The 20,351-nt window shown below is 34.0% G+C and overlaps 2 protein-coding genes across 2 annotated transcripts in view; both read left to right on the plus strand.

The window, feature by feature from the left end:
• LOC111053722 (RNA polymerase-associated protein RTF1 homolog) overlaps positions 1-13,875 on the plus strand; it is a 36,625-nt gene extending 22,750 nt beyond the window's left edge. The window contains exons 8-13 of the mRNA XM_039424218.1: positions 1-196; positions 3,916-4,010; positions 4,378-4,540; positions 7,517-7,657; positions 9,162-9,321; positions 13,317-13,875. Of these exons, the coding sequence (XP_039280152.1) occupies positions 1-196; positions 3,916-4,010; positions 4,378-4,540; positions 7,517-7,657; positions 9,162-9,321; positions 13,317-13,423 (862 nt within the window). The 3' untranslated portion in view covers positions 13,424-13,875. The remainder of the gene's footprint in view (positions 197-3,915; positions 4,011-4,377; positions 4,541-7,516; positions 7,658-9,161; positions 9,322-13,316) is intronic.
• Positions 13,876-16,240: 2,365 nt separating this feature from the next.
• LOC111053721 (cofilin/actin-depolymerizing factor homolog) overlaps positions 16,241-20,351 on the plus strand; it is a 34,379-nt gene continuing 30,268 nt past the window's right edge. The window contains exon 1 of the mRNA XM_022340641.2: positions 16,241-16,850. Coding sequence (XP_022196333.1) covers positions 16,848-16,850 — 3 coding nt within the window. The 5' untranslated portion in view covers positions 16,241-16,847. The remainder of the gene's footprint in view (positions 16,851-20,351) is intronic.

Consider the following 20,351-nt stretch of genomic DNA (forward strand, 5'->3'; position numbering starts at 1 on the left):
GCATGGTGCTCAGGAACGCGTGTTTCGTCTGGAATTTATTAGTAATCAAGAGTTCACGGACAGCGAGTTCTTCAAATGGAAGGAAACGTGTGCTCTACAAGGAATCTCAGTTCCAACGCAAGACGACTTGGAAAAGAAACTAAAGGATATCAAGGAAGCCATGACCTACGAATTTAAGGAAGAAGACATTGAGAAGGTAAATAAATATATATGTATAATTACGAAAAACTATTGATAATGACTAGCATTTTTTTCACAGTTGTGGTGAAAGTATTGGTAGTATTGGATAGTTTCCAAAAATGTACCAGACAATCACCGATTAGTACAAGCTTTTAAAAACAACTAAAAAATTTTTTGTACTTTTTCGTATGAATACATACATAAATTCCAACATAGGTTTGATAATTATTATGCACAGTGGTTTTATTGTTAGAAGAGAATATGGCAATGTTCTCGATGATTAAAGTTGATAATAAATATGTTTAGATCATGCAAAAGTTCAATAAATCGTAATTATTATAGTCCAGTCAATATAGACATAAAAAAGGGGTGTGCTTGCAATTTATATTGTAGTTCCAATTCTCTTATATATTATTTGGGTTCATAAGAGAAGTCCAGAACCAATTTCCTTGTACTAGATTCAGGGTGGCCCAAAAACCCCGTATTTTCGGCTCATTTTCCAGTTTTCAGCTATTTATGCCAAATCTCGTAATCGGACAGAAAAATTTGCTCTCGCCTTTTTTTTAGATTATAAAATTCTGAAAAAAATGAGATCATTCGGAACTCTCTATTTTCAATGAGTACTGAGTTATGATTTTTTCAAAAATGGGTGAAATTAGAAGAAAAAAATCAGTTTTGATGAGTTTTAGTTTTTGATCAACAATATCTTCCGATTGTTACCATTTAGATGTATAATTCAGATGTTACTAATTAGATGTATAATCCCTCTGGGCGTATTTTTGTGCTCTACAATCTGAGATCAGGTAGAGCGCTCTATCTCATATAGATTTCCAGGTACACCTGACAACAATGCTCCTTGCATTGTGAAAAACACCTAATTTTCAGCTACAACCATCATCACCAACTACATTGTCCTCACATTGATATTTAGCACGATGACATAAGCTCATGAGATTATGTTTTATGAAATCACCCCGTTAGATGCACTTAATTTCAGTATTTCCTAGTGGAGAGGCGCGCTTAAGGACACCTCAAGGATCAAAATTTCAAACACTTCTAACTTTTGACACAATGCTCAGATTCCATCGTACAACACTTCATTCTTCTCGGCTCGTCAAGGCGGTCCAAAATCATGCATCTCAAGTCGAATTCAGTCGAAAAATGGAAAATTTATTGTTGAGTGTTACTTAAGCCAATATTCCAATACACAAGAAATGGCCAATTTCTATATTCAAAGCTTCATGTCTTGTGAAATACTTCTGAAAACTAGCTAAATCTAGTGGAGATGTGAAAATTGTCCCCTTCTACCCACTCCAATAAATTATACTTAAGATTCCAATACAATTCGAAAGTTACAGAATATTTTGAAAATGGCGAGTTCAGTTTTTACATATTTTTCGTGATTTTACTGTTGTTCAAGAGTTTCTAAAAAGAGTCTGATACATCATAAGCTGCGTACACATATACGCGCATCCAACCCGCACCGAGCACGCTCCGCCCTCGTACCGTCCTCGTACCGCCTTCGTTCCTCCATCGAACTACAGTCGCTCCGCCCACGTACCCATCATGAACTTTACGGAAGATGTTAAATCTTCACGCGTTCCCCGGTCGAACCACTGTTGCTCCCCGGTCGATCATCAATCGCTCTGCTGGAGTGACGTTCGGTTGCGGAGCAGAGCGAAAGTCTGTACGCACCTATAGAAACTCAGGATTGATTCCAAATTGTACATAAATTCATCCTCTACGAGCTTAGTTGCCTAAACTCCATCTTGAATCACTTTCTCCTATCATAGAACTGCCAAGACCGTCAATATGAGAAAAATATCTACAATTCCCGGTTTTTTTTCAACAATCAAATCTCAGTTTACGAACATATTTTTTCGTGAATCGTTTACAGCAGATGAAAGAGAAAATTCTATTGCACATTTCAAGATCAAGTAATGATTTTAATAATAAGGGGTTACTGAGATACATAGCTTTGAATATAGAAATTGGCAATTTCTTGTGTATTGATTGGCTTAAGTAGCACTCAACTATAAATTGTGGTCTAGTGGATAGAGTGCTTGCGTAGCAGCATAGAGATCCCGGGTTCGAACCCTCTCACAACCAAAAGTTTTTTAACCAGATCACTCCCGTGTTATCGGATGGCACGTTAACGGTCGGTCCCGGCTGAAGTATGACAGTCGTAAGGCCCATTGACGGCTCAAATTATATATTCAGGCGGTGGGACCTTCCCGCAAGGGACTCCCCACCAACAAAAGCCATACGAATTTACTTTTTAACAATACATTTTCCATTTTTCGACTGAATTCGACTTGAAATGCATGATTTTGGACCGCCTTGACGAGCCGAGAAGAATGAAGTATTGTACGATGAAATCTGAGCATTGTGTCAAAAGTTATAAGTGTTTGAAATTTTGATCCTTGAGGTGTCCTTAAGCGCGTCTCTCCACTAGGAAATACTGAAATGAATACTGATTTCCCCACACCCAGACTTGTTGTAGCTTTGTGGGGAATATTCACTATTTATCTAATGTTTCTGCTGCTGTATTACCTTTTTTTGTGAATAAAGATCATTTGAATTTGAATTTGAACATTTGAAGTGCATCTAACGGGGTGATTTCATAAAACATAATCTCATGAACTTATGTCATCGTGCTAAATATCAATGTGAGGACAATGTAGTTGGTGATGATGGTTGAAGCTGAAAATTAGGTGTTTTTCACAATACAAGGAGCATTGTTGTCAGGTGTACCTGAAAATCTTTATGAGATAGAGCGCTCTATCTGATCTCAAATTGTAGAGCACAAAAATACCCCCAATGGTAACAATCGGAAGATATTATTGATCAAAAACTAAAATTCATCAAAATTGATTTTTTCTTCAAATTTCACTCATTTTTGAAAAAATCATAACTCAGTACTCATTGGAAATAGAGAGTTCCGAATGATCTCATTTTATTCAGAATTTTATAATCTAAAAAAAAGGCGATAGCAAATTTTTCTGTCCGATTACGAGATTTGGCAGAAATAGCTGAAAACTGGAAAATGAGCCGAAAATACGAGGTTTTTGGGCCACCCTGTATCTAGCACAAGGAAATTTTGCATGAAGGGAATTGGTTCTGGACTTCTCTTATGTACCCAAATAATATATAAAAAAATCAGAACTACAATATAAATTGCATGCACCAATGTATATAGTGACTAGACTATTATTATTATTTATAAAAATCTTGAAAAACAGATAACAGTCACAGTGTCTATAATATTATGTCAATTTACACCAAAAAAGTATAGCGGTCCCATTAGGTTTATTTAAATTTTGTGAACATTTTAATTGCGTTAACAAATATTTGAGATATAGAAAAATATTACATAGAATGTTACCAAAATTATTATCTAGTATCTCTCGACAGTAGAAAAAATGTCAAAACTCAATTTGACGAAAAATAAAGCTGCACTGTTATGGGTCAATATAGTGATTCAATTATAATATTATTGATACAGTTATTTGAAACTAACTGTAAGCAATGACTGTACAACAAATGAATACCGGAATGTTTTTGGAAACTACAAACAATGACTTTGACTATTACCTGAATATTATACCCTGAAGGTTGTTTTTTCATTGAAGTATCAATTTAATTGAAGCATTAATTCATTTTTCATCTTTCAAAAAATATATTCTTCTAATAACCATATTTAAATGGCGATTGATTTTTTTTCTTTCATTTCAGATTATTAAGGAGAAAGGCCGGTTCCGAACAAATCCATACAACTATGCCATGAAAAAGACTGAGTTAATGAAAGAAAGAGATATGGCTCATTCACTGTAAGTCAAGAGTAATATAATATGCACTTTTTTTTCGTCTAGTGTTTAGAGATACTTTTCAAGTTGCACAACTAAAATAATCTAATTTTCACTTTGCCTGATTGATTACAATTTTAATAGAAATTTTACATTTTCTTAGTAGCTCACCTTTTATTTGTGTTTTGTAAGATTAATCATGCTCTCATAGAACGAAACGTAATTCAGTAAACAGTAATAACAATTACTAGTTACTATTATGTGATTAGAGTAGTTGATTTCTAATTATTGTGTGATAAAGCTTATGAATGCTAATCTGTATCTAGAGTGCTTCTTCTTTGAATATTTCTTTCATTGCTGGTGGTAATCGATTGTGTTTTTCTTGTCGCAGAGGTAATCAAGAAGAAGCAGCCCAACTGAATAAGAAATTACAAGAATTGGAGGAAAGAGCAAACGAATTAGACAAAATGAGGACTTCGACAATCGCTTCAATTTCCTTCATCAATAATACGAATAGGAAGAAAAATGTTGAAGAAGCTGAAAAAGCAATAATGGTAATTATCCTCTACATAATAAGAGACATTGGGAGTGTGCTTGTGCATGCGTTTGATTGTTTATTCACGAAACATTTTTGCTCGAATTCCAAGAAATAATTAATCATTTGATTCACTTAAATACGCTGATAACTTTCCCAAATAAATCTATGCTCCTCAAAACTCGAACTCAAGTCCATACCTTACGTTTAAAATTCGGCATATTGTTTTCAAATACCAGGTGCAGCAGCAAAACTTCCTTTTTTTTAAGTGAACGCCATTCAGTCAACTGATGTCGTAGTAGAGGGCAATTATTGGTCTCGTTAGAGAGGTCAGACTATAAAGTTTTCTTCCTGACGTGTTCAGTCGCCATCATGTATTGGAACAATGAGAACCGTGCATTTGCCGTTGAGACTTATTTTTCGAGCGGATGTTCTGCGATGACAACCCAGCGCGCATTTCGAAATCGCTTTAATTTAGCCCCTTTGGCTACTGTCCCGGACCGGAAATCAATTGTTAAGTGGATTACTACTTTCAGACAAACTGCAAGTACGACAAGACGAAGAACTGGAGTCCCTCGGCCCATTAGGTCACCTGAGAACATTGAGGCAATGAGTGTTTCAATGTTTATTTATTTATTTATACGTGGATACAATAACAAATCATATACATATGATTGGGAAGGAACAACAGGCTTGGCCCAAAACTATTCCATTCCCAAATTTTGATTACATGTCCAAAAAATAGGTTATGTTTCTTCTGTAAGAAGTTCAAGCTCAACTTTCGTCCAACTGGACGAACATTTCATGTTGCGATCACCACAGCGTTCTGCGCACAAACATGCGTCTGCTCTTGGAATTTCCGATCGCTCTGTGAGACGAATTCTTCATGATGATCTCCATTTCCATCCATTCAAGATTAGATGGCTTTCAAGATTAGAACTTTCTGAACGTGACTTCAGTTCTCGTAAGAACGCATGGGGTGGGGCTTGAGGCTTGGAGTGGCCAGCAAGATCTCCCAATTTGAACCCTTGTGATTTTTTTGATGAGGGTTTTTGGTGGGATCCCTTCTCTATGTGAACCGTCCAAGGACCCAATAAGATTTGAAGACCACTATCAAGGAATTGCTAACATAACGCTTGCAATGCTGGCAGGAGTCATGACAAACGCCAGAAATCGGTTTACTCAGTGTATGGAGAATGGAGGACGTCACCTACCTGATTTGATATTCAAAACAAATTGAAACAAAACTTTATAAATATGTCTACATTACAAAAAATAAATACAAACTTTCTGATCCATATAAAGAATTTTATTTACTTTTAAAAAAGGAAGTTTTGCTGACGCACTCTGTATTATGAAACCTTTATAGTTCACACTCATTTAGCTAGTCTTCATAGCCCAGTGGCGGCAGCAACCTTGACTTGCTCAGTGGCTTGTCAGAGATCCCACTGCAGACGAAAACTGTTGAATGTCATTTCCAATATGTAATATTTTAGTAATTACCAACTTTATTGGAAAAATAATGTGTTGAATTATATGTATTATTATTATGAATTATGTATTTTTCATAAAGTGGGGAAACAGTCATTTTGAAAATTTTCGCACATCTTGGGTAAAATTAATAACAGTTTAGTATTCAGCTACTTCATATGCATTATTTTACAACTTATCTTGGAAGATTTGACAGTAACTTCAAATAATATATCCCAGAGTGTGATGATTGCAGAACATCAAAGTATAATAAATTACATATTATTATTTAAATTTCACTTTATCATTACACTCCATAAACGTTAATGTTCTCTTGAAGCGTAATAATTATTTATTTACGCTGCAAGGACAAAAATTTCTGTACTATTTCAAATTACAGATAGTCGGCATTTAATGTAGAAGTGCTTAAGTAAACCTTTTCATTCAATGTTGAGTCGAATCAATCGCTTTTATGCTGAGTTAGGGATTATTCATCAATATTGAATGAAATAAACGATTGAAATTGAAAAGTTGTTCAGTCTAATTTCAGTGTTTAGTTAGTAAGAGCATTAGCGATGATAAGAAACCCGTTATCACTCCCAGCTTTTTTTATACCAGAGTTTGAAGATGAAGATAAATCAATCCTACATCGGCATCCAAATCTGTTGAGGTTCATCGCAATGCAATTTAATTTAGTGTGCCTCTTGAAATTATTTACACAATCAATATTTTAGTTAGAGAAATTTCCAATTCTATTTTAATTAAAAATAATATAGTAGTTTTGAAATTTTCAAGTCATCGAAGAATATACTTAATATTGAATGTTGTAATAGAAAATTGAAAGTTATTCCAATTCACTTGGATGAGAAGCTCCAATGAAAAGATGTTATTTTTCAATCTATTCTTATCTCTACTTTATTGTTTGTGTTGAAGAGCAAACTAGCCTAAGTCAGGTTGAACCAGAGTATTAGAATTTGTTTTCCCATAAATAATCATCTTACTCAATGTCAATTATTTTCATAATCGTTTTAAATCGGAATTATTATTGAACGACATTTCCAATTCTTCACCTTTCTTCCGACATTTTTGACCGACAGGCGAACAGTGTTCTTTAACAGCTAACCTGCAAGAGCTCTTGATCTACTGCACACCTGCGTCGGAAGTGACTGCCGTTCAGGTTTTCGGCTGTACAGTTGTGTATCGTATATGTGAAACGTTACCTACGTTACTAGCTAGCCTAATATTTCAATTTGTTCATGCTGATATTTATATGATTAGTAACTTCCAATACTATACATTTAAGAAATTATACTCAGAATCTCAATTATTTTATAACTAAAAAAAATAGATAATTACCATGAAGATATCACAATACTCACAATCAAAAATCTCATTTTTATTTCATTTCAACATAGAAAATATAATTTTGAGAGACTAATCCGCTACCATCCAGTCTCTTATATATTTGTATGATTTTTGTTTGTATTAATTTCCATCTTTCAGTCTAATTTGTTTTAAATTCCAGGAAGAGTATCGAGCCAACAAAGGCAAGAAAATTGATGACCCGTTCACTCGCCGTAGTACAAAACCAAGAATGGTGTTCAAAGCTAGCGAAAGTCAAGATAGCACACCTATGCCTTCCAACGCCGATTCACCCATCTCCGCTGTAAGTCACTCTAATACACAAACTACCATCCCAATGATTTTTTGTCGTTTTTCTTTGATTCTAGTGTAACCATTAATTTGCATTTCACTATAAATCTAAACACTATGAAAAACTATAAAACTTCACTTCTTCCTTTGATGATTTAAGTATATTTGAGATTATGAGAACAGTTAAATGATAGTTCAAAAAGCTTCTTTCTCTTTGGACTCCCAATGATATCGAATCAACGTATATTCTTTTGCTAATCATTCATATTATTGGAAATTTATAAATTTCAATCGAGTCTGCTTAGTTTATAAAATTTTATTTGAGATTTTAGACCTATGAATAAAATTGAGCATTTGCTTATACTTCTAAAATATGGAGCATTTGCTTTATTTTCTATGAATAGACGTGAGCAAAACCTTTTGCTCCTGCTCATCAAAAAAATAATTTGAGCATTTGCTCAAAAGTAAAAGCTTATTCTCAAAATTGTATGAATAAACTAGATCATCTGCTCAACTTTTGAAGCGAATGCTTCAAAAAAGGTGAGTCTACTCTGGAGCAGCTTTTCACCTTTTGCTCATAGTAAAATGGGTCAACTAATCCGTATGAGGAAGAGGAAACTATACCAGATACGATCACAACCAATAATTGAGAACTATAAAACTCTTTTTAGATTCAACCATGATATATATCACTATTATTCCTACAAAGATATAAATACAAAAGATAGCTATCTGATATAAAGATAGCCATCACAAAATAGGAAATAGGCATTTAAGAAGATGAGAGTGTAGACGATTATAAGAAGGCTATTGATATTATAAGATTTTGCTGAATATTATTATAGAGATGACGCTATTATTTCAAAATTCTAAACTCAACTAACCTAAAACTCAATTCATAAATAGAAAACAGAGCTGAAGACTCAAACACAAGCGGTGTCTCCCTACTTGCATATTTAGTGCTTACGTGAGCTATAAAAACAAAGTAAGGCGAATCAGCTGATGAAAAACCTTTAAAATACGTGAGCATTTGCTCCAGAGTTCAGGAGCATAAGGTAAAGGTTTTATTCATATAAAAATTAGCAAATGCTTATGCTTCTACCTTATGCTCATGAGCAAAACCTTATGCTCCATGCTCTTGCTCATGAGCATTTGCTCTGGTTTTTTCATAAGGGCCAATGTGTTGAATACCATAGTACCTCATGGACGGAACAGAGATCGTTGATTACTGCCAGCAGTAACCAGTAACCAACTACGCTATGGTTGTTGTATAAATTAATGAAGATTTAACTGAAATTCTACTGAGTTTTGACTGTTACTGAATGCAACTTGAGATCAAGACTTTGAATGAGTATAATAGAAAGTAAATTCTATGAATATGATTATGTTGTAATATTGAGTCAATCTGCTGAAGATAGTTTATTAATTAAGTATTTCACACTTCGTTTTTCTTTAGTGGAGTTGAATTTGTAATGTTTTATGGTAACATGTCTTACAAATTTCAATTTTTATTACAGTTTAGTAACGGCAAAGATACAAATAAGAGCAAATCCGAACAATCGCATCCAGACAAGGATAACAGGAAGAATGATCAGATCACAAGCCTGGGCAAAACCGATGACTTGTTCTCAGCTCATGACTTCGATATCAAAATCGATTTGGGAGTCCCACTACCAAGTAAGTTGTATTCAATAGCAGTATTTTTCGTTTGAAAATCTTATCAATTTTTAAGTTTTATTTTACAGCTATTTTCCATATTTTTAATGGTAATTTAAATTGAAACTAGGGTATTTATAGGGGTGCCAATCATATTGTCTGGTGTTTCAAATGTGCAAGTATTTCGACTTTTCGTTATTTGTGAGTATTATTTGAAATGATCAAAACATTTTTAATAATATCTACATATTTCCTTTTAAAATCAAAACCCCAACCTTCCTAACATTTCATTTCACCTTCAAAACATAAAATTAAGCAAAACCTTTTAGGTTATGTTCATCTAATTGTATACACTATTATATAGACTATTTGAGAACTCACAGGTCTGAGGAACAACCATTTATAGATAGACAACTATAGACAGACCAGAGTTGATAAAAGTTGTTCATTTTCATGCCATTCTTTATTTATCTTGAACATTTTTGTCAGGATTGATCAAACATTCAAAAGTAAAGAATGAAGAAAAATAATTTTGAAATGATATTTTGCTGTATTTTTTGCGATTCTATGATTGACAATGCTGAATTATTGGTTTCAAGCTTAGTACTTGTGCGTAGGTGTATTGACATTCTTGGAAATATCTTAGCAGCTAAAAAAATGGCTTATTTAAATTCTGGATTTCACGGCTTGACTCTTTTTTAGTTTCAATTCCATGCTTGACATTGTGTTTGTATTAGATTGGAGCTATCGCGAGGGCGACCTGATCTGAAAGCTAAACAATGGGCCATATTATTATTATTATTATTGTCATTTGTTACGTGAAGCCACAAATCTGAGCAGAGCTCAAGTGGCATGTAACATGTCATGAACATTTTTCTATGCAAAGTGTATGCATCTGTATAAACTAAAAGTATGAAGGCACCACAACATTCCTCCATTGTATAGGGACACGCTTCCACAAGTACATTAGTAATTGAAGACAGGAAAAGCCTATGACTACCACATGACCGTATTCTTTCAGGTAGACAATTGAAGAGCTTCAGTCCCGAATAATGTGGTCCTTTTTCCAAAAGTGTCAGTCTGTGAGCGGGGTACTGATATACAGCTGAACTCTTTGCTCTTGTGCTATAGCCATGGCAAACTACATTTCCTTCAAATCTCTCTGAATTTCTGAAGACAAAATTTACAGTCTCAAGGAAGTGCAATGCTGGGACCGTGAGAAACCTGTATTTTCTAAAAATGGGCCTACATGAATTGGATGGCCGCAAGCCCTCCAAAACACGAACAGCTTTCTTTTGCATCTTAAATATTTTATATAAATTATTTTTACTATTCCCCCACAAGAAGATGCTGTAGCGTATTAGGGCTAAAAAATATCCATGATACACCTTCTGAGCTGTCTTTATAGTGGATGCAGTCCTCACAGTTCTCAGTGCAAAAAGTGCATGATAGAGCTGTTTTATAAGTTTTTCCAAGTGTTTATCCCATTTCATATTTTTTTGCAATTCCACTCCAAGAAAACTAGTCACTTCAACAGACAAGCACTCCCTCCCATTTGAAGCATTCAGGTTTGAGGGTTCAGCATGATGTCCCGTCACGGCAAACCTGATATAGTTGGATTTAGTCATATTCAAAATGCATTATGACCAAACCAATTGTTGAGTTGATGCATAGCCGTTTCAGCCCTAATCATAACTTCGCTATCATCCTTACCAGTAACCAGAACCGTTGTATCGTCAGCATATAAAATGAGCTTGCCATCTACATTATTTGGCAGGTCGTTTATAAATAAATTGAAAAGAGTCGGTCCAAGCACAGAGCCCTGTGGCACACCTTGCTTTACTCTTTCCCATGCTGAGAATACCAGTGAACTCCCATTACTCAATTTAACTGACTGATATCTATTTTCCAAATAGGACACGAAAAATTTCCCTGCACTACCAACAAATCCATAGAATCCAAGCTTATTCAACAACAGCTCATGGTCTACCATATCAAACGCCCTGGATAAATCGCAGAAAAGCCCTAAAGCCTTCCGCGATCCATCCAGAGCATCCAACACATCTGATTCAACTTCAAATATAGCAGACTTAGTTGACAATCCCCTCCTGAATCCAAATTGTTTGTTATGAAAAATGTTATTCTCATCTAAGTGAACCATCATCTGCTCAAACACAATCTTCTCAAATATCTTGGAGAATACAGTTAAGAGGGCAATTGGTCGATAATTTTTAAGATCCTTCCTATCTCCCTTCTTGTGAATTGGTTTGATCAGAGCATACTTTAATTTTTGGGGAAAGATTCCTTCCTGCAAACACCTATTAATAATAAATGTTAGAGGCTCCAAGATAATGGGACTAACCTTCTTTATCACTCGTGATGAAATCTCGTCCAACCCAGTTGAGCCAGAATTTTTCATATTCCATATTCCATATGAATAAAGTTGAGCATTTGCTTATACTTCTAAAATATGGAGCATATGCTTCATTTTCTATGAATAAACGTGAGTAGAACCTTTTGCTTATGCTAATCAAAAAAATAGTTTGAGCATTTGCTCGTAAGTAAAAGCTTTTGCTCAAAATTGTATGAATAAAGGGGTGCTCAACTTTTGAAGCAAATGCTTCAAAAAAAGTGAGTCTACTCTGGAGCAGCTTTTCACCTTTTGCTCATAGTAAAATGGCTCAACTAATTCGTTTGAGTAGGAGGAAACTATACCAGATACGTTCACAACCAATAGTTGAAAACTATAAAACTATTTTTAGATTCAACCATGATATATATATATATATATATCACCATTATTCCTAAAAAAGGATAAATACAAAAGATACCTGATATAAAGATAGCCATCACAAAATAGGAAATAGGCATTTAAGAAGATGAGAGTGTAGACGGTTATAAGAAGGCTAATGAGATTATAAGATTATGCTGAAAATTATTATAGAGATTCATAACTCAACTAACCTAAAACTCAATTCATGGATAGAGCAGAGCAGACGACGCAAACACAAGCGGTGTCTATACTTGCATATTTAGCACTTACATGAGCTATAAAAACAAAGTAAGGCCACAAAGGTGAATCAGCTGATGAAAAATCTTTAAAATGCGTGAGCATTTTCTCCAGAGTTCAGGAGCATGAGTTAAGAGTATAAGGTAAAGCTTATTCATATAAAAATGAGCAAATGCTAACACTTCTACCTAATGTCATGAGCAAAACCTTATGCTCCATGCTCATGCTCATGAGCAAAACCAGAGCTTTGGTTTTATTCATATGGCCCATTGACTTGATCGTTCTGTTTGTACCCTTACAAAGTTTTAATTTCAAGTTACTATGATTTTATTTCAACATGACCAATTCACTGAGATTTGTCTTTTTTATACGCATTATACTTGAATTCACTTCTGTCCGTCAGTCAGCATTGATTGCATGAGAAACATTGATGTCATATATAAGGAATTCTGACGCGAACATGTGAAGTAAATCGCATTAGAGAAACATTGCTTTTACAGGAATAGACTGTTTTAAAAGCTAGTCTTGAAACTTGTAAAGACGGGGCCACACTTATGCACGATTAGGATCCCACTCCGTTGCGATCATGGACGGTGAAGGCCTACAATGGTGCATGTCACACACGTCTGTCATAGGATCTCGTCTACAATCCTGTATTAGGGTGCCGTTGTATAATATAGTAGTTGGAAAGAAGAACGGCGTGGCGTGCCGCTCATCATGCTGGTTCATCATCCACGAAATTGTGACTAAGTTGAGTTGAGTGACTGAGGCCTGATGCACGGCTAACGATTAGAATTCTATCGAGTTTCGTCGCTCCACAAAAATCACCATTTACGTTGTTCCAATGGGGCGGGCGCTATACCCTGACATGCCTCCATTTGATTGATCCCTTAGCAAATCTTTCTTGTGTTGAAACTCAGCTTATTCAGCTAATAGAGTACTGTATTGGAGTGCATTGATTTGTTATGATATTACTAAAGATAAAAATTGTGTATTCTGTTTGCAGATAACCCCTCCAGTATAACACCAAAACCAATGGCTGCAATGAAAGACAGTGGGCCCCGGAGATCTCTTAATTTAGAAGACTACAAGAAAAAGCGTGGTTTAATATAATTTGTAATAAATTTGATGACTGAATCAATTGATTAGAACACTATTAACCGATGGCCGTATTCAAGGACAATTGGCCACTAAGATCACTGAACTTGAAGTATTACATGATGTAAAAGCATCTTTTAAAAAACATTCTCTCAAATCACTGAATCAATCTCCATTGGGGTTAAGTTAATGAATTATACGTTCAAGTTTTGCTTTAAGTAAGAGTATTATAGAAATGCAAATATGAAATCAGGGAAGTGTGTCTCAGTTTAGTTGGATTGCTTATTTTTTAGAATCATAGTATGTATTGGATATTATTTATACCCATTGTCATTTGATTCTAATCAAAAGAGGTTGATCGGTGATGCCTTGAAACGTCTGTAAATACTTATTCTTTATTTTTTTGTTTCAAACTATGTAAAAGTTTCATATTGTGACAGAAACAATTAAAAGACACTTAAAATGGATTTCATGTGTATTTTTTACTGAAAATGTAACATTAAATTAAAAGGAGATAATAAAAGAATTCTCGTCAACGCTTAGAGTACAAAATAGCCTGTAGAGTGTAGAGTATGAGATGAGCCTGATGTTAATACTAACCGGTTTCTTCAACGAAAATCAATTTCAAGTGCACTGTTCTGCACCGCAGACATTTTCAATTAAACCTTGAGATGCTCAGTGATGTTAGATTGATATTCATTTCGATTTAATATACATATCTATATATGGTGGTGATTTCTCCTCAGCGCTATTGAAGGCCTTACAAAAACAAGCAAAACATTAAAAAATTCAACCTTCAAACCACCCTCATCCCCTTAGCAATGAGTTAGGAATGGGGACCTTTGATATGTTCTCCTCCTAACTAATCTCAACAAGCTGCAAAGTCAAACATTTTGTTTAAAACATTCCCTTCAAATTCCTTTGACAATTTATTGGTCTATTGTTGCAAAAATGGAGTTTTCACACTCAACACTAAATCTGCTGCAAAAGGAGTAGGGAAATTCGTAAGTGTGACATTATACATTAAATTGAAGATAATTCAATGCTCTATGAGCTCATTATCAGCATGGATTTTTCCCATCGATTTTTAAAAAAATATAAGAGCAAAAATAGAAAAAATTGGTAGCAAACGTGTTTTTTTTCAAAAATGTCATTCCTTCAAGAGCGGATATCTCGAAAACTAAAAGAGATACAAAAAAAGTTGTAGGATAAATATTGTAGGAAATTATGTAAGCTTAAATGTGTTATATGACAGTAAAGTCCTTAAGATACAGAGTTTTTTAGTTTTATGCGAGAAACCAAAAAATTATACCTTTAAACCACCCCCACCCCCTAATCACCGTGGGTAGGGGTGGGGACTTTTGAAATGTTTACCTCCTTACTGTCCTCAACAGAACTGTGGGGTCAAAAATTGTCTTCCCAACTTTTCCCTCTATACCCTCTTTTGAGCATTCATTGTCTGGACTATTATGGCAGATAGCTGATATTTATGGTAGCTATATTTAGCGTATGGCAGATAGATACACAACGCATATAAATCTCAAAATTCATTATTGTTAACCTCATCTATGGAGCTATAGGAACCCATACACTACCAAGTATGGAGCATGATCAGTGATGAGCACTCCTGCCAACTTGCAAAGTAGGCGATTCGGGCTCGGAAACTTCGTGTTTGATGATTACATGATTATTATTGACTATTTGAGTCAGACCCTGGCTCTGAGGTACCTTTAATGAGTTTACCTGTTCAATAAACAATTGTATTGCTTGTTTAAGTTTTTTTGCATTAATGTGATCAATACCAGTATATTGTAAGAAGTACATAATAGAAAAAAAAACAATTTTCCATTGTAATAATTACTACCTACTTTTAAGTTTAGCAGATATTACCAAAATGTAATTACTAATTCCAGAACATCCCTTCAAGATCAGAGAAAGCTTTGGATTTTTAAAGACAGGTCACGGTATATATGCATTGTTGGAAAGCTACCTAATACAACAGAACTCGTTTATCCAGCCTCTCTCGTTAAACCGTCTCTACCAATTTTTTGAAGTGTTAAATTGAACGTCTTCAGTTTTTCAATATAGTGTGTTCGCAATACGGGACCGCATTATTGTGGTTGCATTGATAGAGATTGATTGCCTTTATATAAGGGCGGAGTTAGGACTCCAGGTCCTCTTTGCCACACAAACCACCGTTGAGTTGAAGACGTTGAGGCCTCAACGTCAAATTTACAGTAAAGAATATTGTTCTCTTCAAAGCATTGTAAACACCTCTGCAAATAACATGAAGGCGACGATTTCAACCCAAATTTTAATCAAGACTTCCGCACCCGTCATGCGATTCTCCTCTGGTGTGCACAAAAGTCTACCAGTAGTATAGGTTTTGTTGTACTTTTTTGTGGATCGAGAGTTAATTTCAATAATCGTTGTACCCGGCTTTCAACTGTCCCGCACCTGGGTATGCATAAGGCTTAATATTTTCTCTCAAATATTGCAAATAGGCTATTCTATAATGAAGGTGCTGATGTAGCATTGGGATTGAGTATCTATATGGTAGGCTACACCTTACCGGTACTTTTTCTATTTAAATAGTTTTCCTGTATTATGATTGCTCAAGCTTATTACTTTTAATAAAAATATGCTAAGCCTAACTTCCTTTAGAAATGAAATTTGGTTGTTGAACGAACAACTATTATAGATAAGAGGCCTTTTGTGTGAACGATCTATGAATTCAAAATTCAATGAATTGGTAGTTCTTCCCTCTTTACCATATAAGGCAATATCCCTCCACACTGTTTTTGATTGGCTGACAAGGTTTACCGTCCAGCAATAGTGACTAATTTGTTGTAGGAGGGGGATCTGAATCATCTGATCTGAATTGAAATAATTATGAAGTAAAAAAATTACTGAAGGGCTGATTCTCATTTCAAAATATTATGATTTCCTTTTCGGTTCTACTGGTTGTAAAAAATAATAGGGTATCCAATTATTAATCATCATTGGTTGGAGCCTTTACCTGGGCCCGATTTAGTATACTGTCTGAATTCTTTTCATTGATTTAATTATAAATAATATAGAATATCCATTCAGAAATTTATTCCGCCAAATGTAAATTGCTTTTTCAACCTCATAACTTTATTTCAAGATCAAAAACCTAAATTTCCTGTAGAGAGAAAAGAGCTTTCTACCCACTATAATACTAGAAACAGGAATGGTCGAAATGTTGGATAATGGTGGGGAGCTAACAGGCTCGGCCAATCGTAGACAGTGTTTCAAAGCCTGTCTCGCGCATGAATACCATTTCTCCAAGCTCCCAGTCTACTGATTCAGTTGGCAGTGATTAGAGTGGAACACCTTCTTTCACTTCTATGTGTTGACGTTACGTTAGTGAAAATTGAACGAAAACTTTCTGTGTTACGGATTATATTCATAAATTATGGTAAGTTTTTAATTATTTTATTAAAATTCCTTTTATTTTCCAAATAGCCATTAAAATTTATCTTCAGATGAAGACAAGCCAACCGTTTACATTCTACATGCCGGCACCGCCATTTTAATTGAAATATTTTGTTAGGTCACTTTTTTGTTTTAAATAACTTTATTCGTAATATTTATTTTCATTGTAGATCTAAGATATTTCTTACTTGTTCTTATTTATGTATATGTTGAAAGGCTATTCAAGTTGTAGCGCAGCTTCTATAGCTTAGGCTACCCATTCTACTAGTTAGCATTCTATCGGTAGGCAGGCAATGTGTTTAGGGTGTTTCCTTGTAATAAAGATATTATAAGATTGATTTTGGCTAGCTATTAGATGTGAATCTTGATTTATTATTCTAATGATACTTATTTTGAAAAATCTTCAATTTTTGTTATCCATTTGTTAGGATAGTCGCTTACTTCCTGAAAATGGGTTAGTCATAATCACGTTTCCGGTATTCTAATCAAGATCAAATTGATTGGCAAATGTCTGATAGATTAACTAGAATCATTGTTGAAAAGTATAGAGTAAGATGGTTATTGGGCGTTTTTTGTATATTATGAACTTGAATGTTTAATAATTTGTTTAACCGATGGATGGAGGTTAATGAACCATAAAAGATTAAATGAGTAGGTCCAAGTTGAAAAGCGTTTAGACGTAAAAATTTTTCTTGGTGGTGTTTTTTATCCATCTTTAAATAAAAATGTATTTAAAGTAATTAAACTAATTTAAAAATGTATCAAGTAATAATTAGCAAAATTCTCATTCAGCATATTTTTGTTTTGCAATCAACCTACTAACTTAACACTTGTACAGAAATAATACAATGTTCAAGAAAACTTACTTTTATCTAAATTATTACATTTCACAATTCTATTTTGATTTGCATAAAACCATGATTCATAATAATCAAGCTATTTATATTTATAATGATGAGCTGATTATCATGAATTCAAGGTATTTCTATTTATAATAATATAGCTTAAAAGGTAGGACTGGTCTCAAGCATTTCTAATTTCAATGTAAAGTAAAAGTTATCAATTAGGCTAGGCCTATTATGTTATTGAATATTGAAGTATCAAGTATTGAGCATAAACTTTAGGTCCTACTCACTTTTATGACTAAGTAAATTCGTATGGCTTTTGTTGGTGGGGAGTCCCTTGCAGGAAGGTCCCACGGCCACGGCCTGAATATTATAATTTAAGCCGTCAATGGGCCTTACGACTGTCATACTTCAGACAGTTTAACGTGCCCATCCGATAACTTTTATGACTTCTGTTGTTAGACATATACAGAAGGTTTTCAACATTGTCTGACCAAATAGCCTATACTTTTTTGTGTAAAACTGTGTTTTATAATAATGATCATACATCAGATTAATCATCAAATCTATGTGATATATTATGATCACAAATTATTGCTGTGTAGAGGGACTCTTATAGAAGTAAGTGCGGTAGCTTACTATTGTAGCCTACAGCTTGACTTGTCTTCGGTAAAAAAAAACAAAGGGTGTTGAATCATTCAGAATTAATTACGAAACCCAACTTTCAGAAAAGTACTACCGGCTCAAGCTTTAAACAGTTCAAATTCTACGTTTAGCAACAGTCCAAATGTAGGTTGGTTTAACAATGTTCTAAGTTCAATGTTATACAACCCACATCATCGTCTTAGTTATTAAAATTTATGTCAAAAATGTTGATCTAGAGATTTTTTACTTTCCTGGTAGTTATCCTGGCCTATTAATAATAAAACATAAATAAATGCATTTAATATATCCTGATTATCTATAGTGTGTATGAATCAAAATTCGGTGAAGGAACAGTTTTTGGCTGTGCCTGTTGGTCCGTCTCCAATCTTAATAAATGGTGATCTGTGTATCAATAAATAAATATTCATAACAATGAAAACCACGTTTTATTGAAACCCATTTTTATAAAACGTGATTGACAATTTCTACTCGTGTTTTTCATTATGATACAACTTCACCACGTACAACACAACTGTAATCTTTATTTTTATAACATTTGGCTGTTGTGTCTAAAATCGCATAAATGTAGGTAGCAGATAGCCTATCGTACCGTTTATTGTCAGTTTTACATTTTTATAGGTTAATTCTTATACCTATCAGATTCTCAAGTAAATAATTTGAATCAGCTGAATTATCAAAGAGTTCTTGAATTCTATAAACTAGATTAATAAATTATAAAAATATTAAATGTGCAGGACGGTTGGTTCATAAGTTATTCTGTTTCTAATGATTTTTGACCAAACGAAGTAGTTACAGTAAAATGCATTTAATAAACTCAAAGTATTTTCCCTGCTTTCAACTCGAGCGGACTAGCTACCAGTGTGTCCTGTTGGAAATTAGCTTTTTATGGTAGGTAGTAGTTGTTTACAACTGATGATTAGCATTGTCGATACACCAACACAAACAGCCAAATCAGTCATTAACTGTTTTTACAACGATATCTCACTGACATGACAGGACAGAATTTACTCTGATGGACAGTATTAAGCCGCGTTTACACCAAAGTTATTAACAAAATGTTAATAACTTGATCCATATAGATTCTATTAGATTGAACGAAACTTGACAAACACATATAATCATCATGTGTATGATAAGTTCAATCTAATAGAATCTTTAAGGATTAAGTTATTAACATTTTGTTAATAGCTTTGGTGTAAACGCAGCTTTAGATGAGGCAGTGGTTTACTACTTCTACGGTATATTATGACTATTTGGTAGTCGATCATGTTCAAAATCTTACTTGATATACTTTTCAAAGGATACATTAATCATCTTTTGCATGTAGATATTTTTTACATAATCATTCACTTGTAGGAAATGAAAACCGTACTATATTAAGATCCACTTTATAATATTGCAGTGTTTGTTGCTGATATCCTTGTCTTATCATTAGACAAAGCATATAGCTCTATCCTTTTCAACGTTCATCTATCCTATACAACGTTGCCAAATCGTTGTTTCAACAATGTAGAAATAATTATGATAAATCAATATTTTATCTCAATTATGAACATTTATTATTAAATTAGGCCTATTTAAAAATATATTTCCTTGACGAATAAAATATAGGCCCAAGTTAGATCATTTCTAACAAGAATAAACCATTAGAGCCGGTTGCACAAAAGCCGGTTAAATTTTAATCGAGGTTAATTACACGAGAACCAACCAGAGAAACCGTCTTTTCAAAAACGCCTTCTCTGATTGGTTGTGAATTTAAACACAAATAAAATGCAACCGGGTCATAATGTTCTATTAGATATACCGGTATCAGTAATATTCTTTAAAAGGTAGAGATTCGGCATTACTGCTCTCTTATCTTTCTTTACTGCTATTATATCATGGACCTCACTGTGCTAAATTTGTCATTACTTAGTAAATCAAGTAGCCTACTGCATAAGGAATATATTATTTTAGTGTAATTGATTTATGGA

This window comes from Nilaparvata lugens, chromosome 3 (genome assembly GCF_014356525.2).
Source record: "Nilaparvata lugens isolate BPH chromosome 3, ASM1435652v1, whole genome shotgun sequence".
Classification (NCBI taxonomy): Eukaryota; Metazoa; Arthropoda; class Insecta; order Hemiptera; family Delphacidae; genus Nilaparvata; species Nilaparvata lugens.